General features: G+C 35.0%; 1 protein-coding gene across 1 annotated transcript; it reads right to left on the reverse strand.

Moving 5' to 3' along the window:
* Nucleotides 1-4,259: 4,259 nt before the first annotated feature.
* LOC109209929 lies at nucleotides 4,260-4,742 on the reverse strand. Its single transcript, XM_019373296.1, has one exon. It carries the CDS (start codon nucleotides 4,740-4,742, stop codon nucleotides 4,260-4,262), a length of 483 nt encoding a protein of 160 aa, XP_019228841.1.
* Between the last annotated feature and the right edge of the window lie 6,293 nt (nucleotides 4,743-11,035).

Raw genomic sequence — 11,035 nt, forward strand, 5'->3', positions numbered from 1 at the left:
TAAAAAGTGGGTACAAGTTAAAACTTTTTTTAAAAATGGGTATAGGTTAAATGGGGGCGACCAAATAGGGCACCCCGTGCAATTTTTACCAAAAAACCTAGGAGCCTTATAGCCTCTGCCTATCGTAGGATGCCAGACTGGTGGAGTCATAGGCGTATTTATAGGTAGGCTAGTGACTCTTAGGCAAATACTTTAACCCTAGGGACTTCTCCAAAAATTATAATTACCCTAGGGACTCCTAATATATGGTAATTTCTTTTCAACAAAGAGACTAGCATATATGCATAATTACAGAATATTATTTAATATATTATTTTCTTTGGAAGACAAGGTAAATAATTTATTACCTTATATGTGGGCCACACTAGAAGTCTCTAGAAGAGACGGTAAATTTCTAACATTCTCCCATTTGGCTCACATATTAAAATCAGATAATTCTTTATGAGAGATAAACATATATTATGGCCATAGACTTTATCACTCAACTAAAAGTTATGCAGCAATTACTTTAGCTAGAACATATCATCACATGAATCATGGCGGTCATGCTCTTAAACAAATAATTCCTTCCATGTATTACAATGTACAATATGTTCCAAGAAAGTGTCAAACAACTTTATGAATGAACTTAATATAAGTCATTTAGAGTCCAACTTTATTGATCCAATGATCACAAAATAATACATGAAAACCAAAGTGTGCACTATCATGTATACCAAAATAAACACAATGTCTAGACAAACTGTTAGAGAATAAAGCAAGGCTAAATTGAGCTACTAAGACCCGTATGGGCTACAGGATCCTTGAAAATATTAGCCGGCAGACCTTTAGTCATAGGATCAGCAATTATCAAAGCAGTACTAACATGCTCAAAATTCACATCTTGCTTTTTCACATAGTCTCTAACCATCAAGTACTTTATGTCGATGTGTTTGTTTCGGCTGCCACTTTTATTATTCTTAGAAAAAAATACTGCAACTGAATTGTCACATAAGATTCTCAATGGCCTTGAAATGGAATCGACAATCCTAAGGCCGGAAATAAAGTTTTTTCAACCATAACGCCTGTGATGTAGCTTCATGGCATGCTATAAATTCAGTTTCCATTGTGGATGTTGCAACAATGGTCTGCTTGACACTTCTCCAAGACACAACACCTGCAGCAAGAAGAAAAATGTATCCTGAAGTGGATTTACCAATGTCTTTGCATCCACCTATATTAGAGTCTGAATATCCAATCATCTCCAATGAGTCAGAGTATTTGTATGTGAGCTTAAAATCCTTGGTTCCTTACAAATATCTCAAGACCCTTTTACCAACTTTCCAATGGTCAAGACAAGGGTTACTTTGATATCTGCCAAGCATTACTACGTAAAAGCAATATTAGGTCTAGTACATACATGTGCATACATAAGGCTCCCAACAAGCGAAGCATAGGGAATATCTTTCATTTTCTCCTTTTACAATGCATTTTGTGGACATTGATTCAATGAGAACTTGTCGCCTTTAATTATGGGTGCTGCTATAGGTGAACAGTTATTCATCCCGAATCTTTCCAGAATTCTTTCAATGTATGCCTTTTGAGACAGTCCGAGTAATCGTTGGGATCTGTTTCTGTGAATCTCTATGCCAATGACATAAGAGGCTTCACCCATATCCTTCATCTCAAAATTCTAGATAAGGAACTGTTTAGTCTCGTGGAACAATCCCAAATCACTACTTGCAAGCAAAATATCATCCACATATAGGACTAGAAAAATATATTTGCTCCCACTTATCATAAGGTATATACACTGATCAATGATATGCTCCTTAAATCCAAATGAAGAAACAACATTATGAAATTTAATATACCATTGGCGGGAAGCCTGCATTAGCCCATAAATAGATTTATTCAACTTGCAAACAAGGTGACTTTTGTCCTTATCACAAAATCCTTCAGGCTGACGCATGTATACCTCCTCTTCAAGATCTCCATTCAGGAAAGTTGTTTTCACATACATTTGATGTAACTCTAAATCAAAATGAGCTACTAATGCCATGATTATTCTCAATGAATCCCTCTTTGATACTGGAGAGAAGGTTTCATGGTAATCAATGTCTTCCCTTTGAGTAAAACTCTTGGCTACAAGTCTGGCTTTATAGCGTTCGATATTACCAGATGAGTCTCTTTTAATTTTAAAGACCCACTTGAAACCTATGGTAGAGGATCCCTTTGGTAATTCGACGAGATTCCAGACTTTATTTTTAGCCATAGATTCTAACTCTTCTTTCATGGCATCATACCAAAATGTGGAGTTTTCTCCACTCATGGCTTGTGAAAACGAGCATGGATCATCTTTTAGTCCAATATCATAATCAGACTCTTGGAGATACACAACATAGTCACTAGAAATTGCTGATTTTCGAACTCTTGAGGATTTTCTCACTCCCACTGGTTTAGGCACTTCTTTAGTGGGTTCAGGTAAAGCGGGTTGATCTTCATGTGGCTCCTCAAGTGGTGGATCTTGAACTTGTTGTTGTTCAGATAATTCATGAGAATTTTTCTGAGCAACATTTAAGTTCCTAATAAATAAAGGTACTACAGGTGGTTCCCTTATTTCTTTCAATTCCACCCTTTGAGTCAAACCACTCCCACTCTCTTCATGCTCCTCAAGAAATTTAGCGTTTCTAGCCTCAACAATTTTAGGAGAATGAGAAGGATAATAAAACTTAAACCCCCTTAGAGTTAACCGCATAGCCTATAAAATAATCGCTTATTGTTCTTTCATCCAACTTCTATAGTTGTGGGTTATAAACCCTCACTTCAGTTAGACATCCCCAAACGTGTAAATGATTTAAAATAGGTTTCCATCCTTTCTATAACTCGAAAGGTGTCTTGGGGACAGCCTTGGATGGAACAATATTAAAATATACATCGCGGTTTTTAAGGCTTCACTCCATAAGGATAAAGGTAAACTAGATATGCTAATCATGCTTCTTACCATGTCCATTAATGTTCGATTCCTTCTTTCTGCCACACCATTTTGTTGTGGTATTTCTGGCATGGTATATTGGGCAATTATACCTTCACTTTCAAGGAACTCAGCAAATGGACTCTTAACTTGTCTCTTATCTGTGTACCTACCATAATATTCTCCACCCCTATCAGATCTTACAATTTTGATCTGAGCACCAGTTTGTTTCTCTAATTCTGTTTTGTAAACTTTAAAAGCATCAAGTGCTTCTGATTTGTTAAACAGAAAATAGAGATACATATATCTTGAATAGTCATCAATAAATGAGATAAAATATCTCTCACCATTCAAGCAAGGGGTGAGAAAAGGTCCACATATGTCTGTATGTATGATCTCAAGCAACTGAGAACTCCTTTTGGCACCTTTAGTTGATTTGTTGGTCTACTTACCCTTTATGCAGTCCACTCAAGTCCCAAAGTCAGAAAAATCAAGAGCTTTTAGAACTCCATCATTAACTAACCTTTTGACTCTATCAATAGAGATGTGTCCCAATCTCTTGTGCCAAAGACTTGATGAGTTCATATTGATAATACATCGCTTAGTGCCAATTTCTTTATCATGCAAAGTTAAAACATTGCATTCAAATGTGGAGTCTTACTCAAGTTTATATAAATTTTCATTCAAATTTCCAAAACCAATAACTTTATTATCTTTCAAAAGTTTCACAGAAGGATAATGAAAATTCAAATCATATCCACTAATCGATAGTCTCGAAAGAGAAATTAAATTTCTAGAATATTCTGGAACATAAAAAGTATTTTCTAAATCCAAGTGAAAACCATCCTTCAAAATGAGCCTTTAAGTCCCCACGCCTTCCACACGTGAACGTGTCCTATTGCCAAAATAGATGTATTGTTCACTTCCTATCGGCTTCCTCTAAGTTAGAAAGCCCTGCATGATTTTGGCAATGTGGATCGTAGCACCAGAATCAATCCACCATGTATTATCAGAAACTTTAGTAAATTTAGATTCATAACATACAAAGGTAAAATTACCTTTCTTCTCAAGCTATTTCTTGTGTTTCAGGCAATCTTTCTTCCGGTGTCCCTTCTTTTTACAGAAACGACAAGCATCTTTGTAAAAGGTATTTTTCTTCTTCATAGGAACACTTTTGCCCTCCTTTGCATTTCCTTTACCATGAGTCACCATATTAACACTTTCAGGTGTCTCCTGCTTCAACCTCTCTTCTTCTTGAACACACATGGTCAAAAGTTCATTGATTGACCATTTATCTTTATGTGTTTTAGGAAATCTTGAACGGACCATATTCCGCAGGAAGTGAGTTGAGAATGAAATGCACAAGAAATGGTTCAGACATATCAACCTCAAGGAACTTGAGTTTAGCAACAATGTCTCTCATCTCCATAATGTGCTCACGCACTGTACGACTTTTATCGAAAGTCATACTTGAGAGCCTCTTCATAAGGGTGTTGGTCAATGCCTTGTCAGAGCTTACAAATTGTTCATCAATTGCCTTCGTGTAAGCTTTGACCTTATCGTTATTAGGGATAGAACCCCTAATGCTTTGGCTTATATGGGTTTTGATGAGCATTAAACTTAAGCGATCAGATTGCTCCCACCGCTCATAATCAGCCTTAGTTGCTGGCGTACTTGATTCCGTGGGAATAGGTGGTTCATCCACACGGAGTGCCAAGTCCAGATCCGAGCACCCTAAAGTGAGAAGGACTTTCTCCTTCCATTCAGTATAATTGTCATCAGAAACCATTGGAATTCAAGCATTTTGATTAAAAATAGCGGTAGGAAAAGCTGTAAAGACTGCAAAAAAGGATACACATACATAAGCTATAAAGCATAATCCATCAAAAGGTGAATCGAGTAAAATACCGATTCTTAGTAAATTCTAGACCTTCCTGTGAGCAGAGGTTGCCACCCATGCATAGAATTTACTAACTTTATTAGACTAGTAGACCAAAATTCATAAAAATTAATCTGTACATGTGGGTATAAGATAATTTTAACTTAAAGGTTTACTATCTCATTCCAATTAATCTCACCAAAATGATTATCTCCTTGTAGGGCCGGGCTACCGTTTTAATATTAATAAGATAACTGGACTAAGAGGGTGTTTGGCTAAGCTTATAAGCTGGTCAAACTGGCTTATAAGCACCTTTTGGCTTATCTACGTGTTTGGTAAACACTCAAAGTGCTTATAAGCCAAGTGCTTATAAGCTAAAATCAGCCATAAGTCATAAGTTGGTCACCCCCAACTTATGGCTTTTCAGCTTATAAGCACTTTTAGTTTGACCAACACTTTTACTAGTTTATCCTTAATAAAATTTTCTAATTCACAAAATACTTTTCCTAAAATAAATTTCTTGACTTTCTCTTCATTACATATTCGTTATTAATTCTTTTCTTTACAAAGAAATTTTTAATTTATAATCTTTTGAAAAAAAATTAAGGGTATTTTAGTCATTTTAACAAAAGAATAGCTTATCAGCATTTTTTAATCAAACACATCAACTGCTTATTATCAGTTTCAACACTTCTATCCAAACACGTAAATGCTTGTTTTAAAAATCAGTTTCAGCACTTTAAAAAAACTTTTCAACACTACAAGCTTATCAGCTATTTACAATCAGCTAATCCATACGGGCTGTAAATAGATGTCACTATAACCTTTAATCACTAAACTTTATGTGATTAAATAACTCAATTTCTTTTATATTAAGTACTCAAGATTTCTGTGGCCACTCCTACAATACATCAAAAACTCAAAACTTACATCTTACAATAATCAACTTAAACCAAATATTGATTAGATTGTATCATTGGGCAAACGGGAGTATAGCAGATGCCTATATAGACCCAAGATGGCATCTTACGACTAGTGAACCAACTTAAACCGAATGTTGATTATAACAAAAATAAGCACAACAATATGCTTACATGTACTGGACAACTAATTTCCGTATAGTTAATTCAGACATTATGAAATAAACCAATGCAAAGAATGTAACTCCAGATACAATGGAGTATGCATTTTTTATTTTTATTTTTTATATTTAAAATAGTCAAATTCTTTGGTGAGAAGAACAGTTAGACTTAATCAAGAAACTCAATTTTTATCCAACACAAAGTTGAAACGTATAGACTTGTAAATAAATTAGAAACTAACCTACGTATGGAAATCACAACTACACATACTTTGTAAAAGCAACCAATAGATTTCTACATCCTTTTTCTTACATAAGAAAAAAAGGGTAAAATTATTGTATGTCAAATTTTATACCTAGGCAATTTAAAGAAATTACAAGTCCATATTTAGAGTAAGAAATTATCATCAATACTACTGTTCACATACAAGTTTTTCGCTGAAGTCTAGGACTTTATAAGTTAACAACAAATTCATCTATTCAAGGAACTCAATTTTACCAAAAACAAAGTTGGATCGGAGACTATAAAAATAAATAAATGATAAGAACTGTTCATGGTAATATTGATCTATGGATTGGAATCAATAAATACATAAAGGAAAAGTGCTCTAAACTCCAGCAACTAAATAACGAGATTCTTCACAATTTATAAACACAATTCAATAGCAAATTGCCACTTAATAATTGATATAACCTTTTAAACGACTCTTATATGAGTTGCAGGCTTGGATTTGGTATGGTCACAGATACATAGCAGATTTTCACTACTAATTCGAATGCGAAAAAAAAACGTTCAAATTCAATTTTTTTTAACAAAACGATTGAAGACCAGGAATAACATACTTATACTGCGAACCAATACCGAACGACAGAGAATAATTAGGATTTGTTTCTTGATTTTTAGTTTCATTCCCACTATCACAATAAAATCTATTATAATTAATACTAGTCTACAATTTTACCGGATTATAACACTGAATAAAGCATACAAAACAAACTGGAATTAGCTACGAACGTCGTCGCTAATCTGTCTCTAAATCGCCCGTAAATCGCAGAATTTCTTGATAATCTGTCGCTAAATGAGATTAGCGACGAATTTTTCTGTTTAGCTACAAATTTTGTCCGTCGCTAAAACCAGATTTTTTAGTAGTGAGGCAGGCTCTGATGCCACGATGTAGAATTTAAATGTAACCCGCTACTGTGTTAAAATACAAATAAAAAAAAAAACTGTTAGAGAATAAAAGAAACTGGAAAACAGTAAGAATAAGAATATTCCGTAAGTCCACAAATTTGCTTGGTGCGTCCTTAGGAATTTTAACCTCCTCACACGTTGCCAAAGGTAAATGGATTAAATCCTCCCAGGATGAAACGGAATAAACCTTCCTGCAACAGTGGCAATACAAACTGCAGGATACCAACGAACTCAAAAAACGGAGCAAAATCACAACTTACGAATTTGAGAGAGAGACTGGCGAATTAGAATGCGTATTTTCAGAAAGAAGGAAGTTTTGTAATTTTTTCAAGTGTGTTTAAAAAAACGAAGCCATGCCTTCAGAATTATAGGCAATTATTGGAAGAGGTGTGATGTTGTTCTGGAAAAGGTGTCTGTTCAAGAAGTTTGCGCGTCCTGCCGCGGTTACGCCAGGACCGCGACCAGAAGTGGTCCTTCTGAATCTGCAGCTAACTAACTGACATTTAATTAATTATTAAATAATTAATTAAATAAATTTTGTCAAAAATAATCTTATCGATCCAAATCCAAATCCGAAGCCGAAGCCGAGCCGAGCGAGACGACGGCGCGAAGGTTCATTCTCTTCAACTCCTTTTAAGAGCTTTAAAGAAGTGATTCTATATAGTAACACACAAATGTAGTTGTCCCTCACCAATGAGGGAACAAAGTTCAAGACAAAAGCTCACTTCATTCAAATTTTCATTTTTCCTCCATTTTATTTCCCACCATTTCCAATTCACACTCTTAGACTTTAAAGCCCAATGCTAAAGTCTTTGAAGCGCCAATGCTTTAAAAGTCCAACATTTAAACACTACACAGAGCCACGACAGTGGAAATTAAACAAGGCACGTACCTTCAGCCATAGCTGTTCAAGCGTTGTAGGGAATCGCCTTTCGTTAAAACTTTGATAGAAACCTAGGAGCCTTCTAGCATGTGCCTATTGTCGGATGCCAGACTGATGGAGTCACATGCGTATTTATAGGTAGGCTATTGGACTCTCTTAGGCAAATACTTTAGCCCTAGGGACTTCTCCATAATTATAATTACCCTAAGGACTCCTAATATATGGTAATTTTCTATCCAACAAAGAAACTACCATATATGCATAACTACAGAATATTATCTAACATATTATTTCCTTTGGGAGACAAGGTAAATAATTTATTACCTTATAAGTGGGCCCACTAGAAGTCTCTAGAAGAGACAGTAAATTTCTACACACACCCACATAGTACAATACTCCGTAGTTGATACTTGAAAGGTCGTCGTTTGCTACCAAGACTACTAGAATGTGTACAAGTTGTCACAGAGGCGAATTTATAGATTATTATTTTGACTTTCTTCTTGGATAGTTTATAGCGACCCACAATTACGAAGATATACTTTGTTTGGGGAGGAGGGGGGAGGCAGTGGCCGTCTAGTCCATGGTCCATTGGATGATTGGTACAAGGCCAGAAATTGGAACACATTGATTCCGCTCGTTCCCGTCCTTCGCTTCAGGGCATGTCCTTCGTGTGGTCAGTACTACATACTGTCGGGGCAGCAAAATTTACACTTATTCACTAATTATGAACAATCTTTAAAAACACTCTACTATTTACCAATTTATCAAAAATCCTAAACAAGACTATAATAATTGTTTACCTTAAAACAGATAATAATTGAATTTGCAGTTTTAAAGATACGTGGATTGATTCAACACAAATAATCAAGAACGCTAAATAAATGAGTTAAAGGTACTATGAACAACCAAACCAGTCGTAACGTTATGGCCTAGCTTGAACCTGGATTGGGCATATAGTTTCTGAGTCCTGGGTTCGAGGCCAATCAAGAACAAAGAAGAAAATAAGTAGAGACTTTTTAATAGCTGGAAAGTAGAGAAACAAATTTTTGTTTTACCTTGGTATGCGTGTTACAATGTGTCTATTGAATAAAAAAACTTTCTCTTAATATAGTATGGGAGTTTTACCCCTAGTACAATTCTAAATAGGGTTAAAAAATCCTCCTTGTACGCCAATTACTGATACGTTGACGACGTGGGTGAGATCCGCGCCATGAATATCCGATTGGGCATGGATATTATGACCTTACTGCTAGTCATGTGGCAACCGTTTGTAGTGCTTTCGAGGTCTCGGAGCTTGTTCCGGGTTCAGGGGGTGTTGCACCATCAGCCCTGGCAGCGAGTACGCCGTTTCAGCCTCGATTCAAAGAGTTCTCGGATTCGGTCTTCTTACTTCATACTTCTTACTTCGTTGTCTACCGAGAACACGAGGAGTGTGCTGACCCGAGTTTACCCGTATACAATAATACAGATCTAGTCCGATTTGTTTTTTAAATTATGAAAGATTTGGTTTAATTTAAAAAAAAGTTCGACACACTACTTTTAAGATCTAGCTCGATTTTATCTCCAAATTGAAGTATAACACACCCTTATAAATTTATTAGTTTTAGGATACGCGCGATGCGCGTGTACTCTAATATCAAAAAATATAATTTTTAAAATTATAACACAATATTTATTGAACAATGTGTTTAAGTTATAAATTTTTTTTATAAAAATATAAGCTCTTGAAAATGTCCAAATATTGATCCTATTTAGTCAACAAAATAAACTGATGACCTAGCTAAGCATGAAAATTGTTGATATCCAATTTTTTCCTCATATATTTTAAAATGCATATATACTTTCAAAATTGCATGAACATCAACCAATATTTTTCATAATTTTCTATATTTTTTTAAAGGGATTTTAATTTTATTATATAATAATTAACTAATTGCATCACAAACGTGTTTATGATAATTTTATTGCTTAATTTTATTATTTTATACTAAGCTTTAATTATTTCATGAATGGCCATATGTACATGTTAGGGTTATAATTGCAATATTTGCAATAATTGCCCCATGTGTGTATAATTACCTTTTCATAAGAAAATAATCTTTTTTATTTTTATAATACTAAGTAATTATTTTAAATCATTTTTCATGCATAAAGGATATTTTTTGGTATTTATTTATTATTTTATAATATTTATTTGTTAAATATTGGGTATTTAAAATTTGGCCCCATTTTTTTATTTAATTTTTTAACCTCAATTTGACCCAATACTAGCCCAATACCCCATATCACCAGCCCAAATCAATTAACCCAATCCCCTACAACCCGGTCGATAACCCATTAATCAACCCGACAACAAATATTCCTTAAATCCTGGACCGTAGATGTCTAAAGATCAACGGCCCATATCCCTCACACCCCTTTAAACTAACACCCTAACCCTAATTTCCCATTCCCTCTCACCCACCGCCAGAATGCTCTCGTCTCTCATATCTGATGAACCTAATTCCGCCGCCTTACTCAAACCTCCCTAAATTCCCGTTCCTAATGGAATCCTTTCCCCAATCAACCGACCATCTCGAGATATTTTCTTATTTGGTGCTATGTTATGGAATAACGTAGGTACTTGCTAAACATGGCAAGTACCTCCATTTTGATTTTGTCTCGATCAGTGTTTACCCTTGAATCTGGACTACTTAAGTCTAGACGCGCTAATTTTGTACCGTTTCTCTATATCTCACTGATTTGTATGAACCCTAAAGCTTAGGGTTTCGAATGCTCTTTTGATTTGAACTTACAGCTGGTTCAAACTTGATTTTTGGGATCCTTTTCTGTCTTATATTTACCTATTATGTGAAAGATGGTCTATTTTCTGTTGAACTTCTTCTTACGTTGCCCTAACATTAGGCACTCTCAGATCTTTTCTAGATCGGACAAACCCCCCAAAAAACTAGTCCGATTCTTTGATTTCTTTAGTGTATTGTGTCTTAATACAATCCTATGCTACTGTGTTTATGTATATTTCCGTCAATAGTTTGTTTCTCCTTAAA

This window comes from Nicotiana attenuata, unplaced genomic scaffold, assembly GCF_001879085.1.
Source record: "Nicotiana attenuata strain UT unplaced genomic scaffold, NIATTr2, whole genome shotgun sequence".
In the NCBI taxonomy this organism is placed as follows: Eukaryota; Viridiplantae; Streptophyta; class Magnoliopsida; order Solanales; family Solanaceae; genus Nicotiana; species Nicotiana attenuata.

What these genes read in the sequence shown, in the direction of transcription:
- LOC109209929 (XM_019373296.1), bottom strand. Translation starts at nt 4,742, where the DNA reads ATGGTTTCTGATGACAATTATACTGAATGGAAGGAGAAAGTCCTTCTC.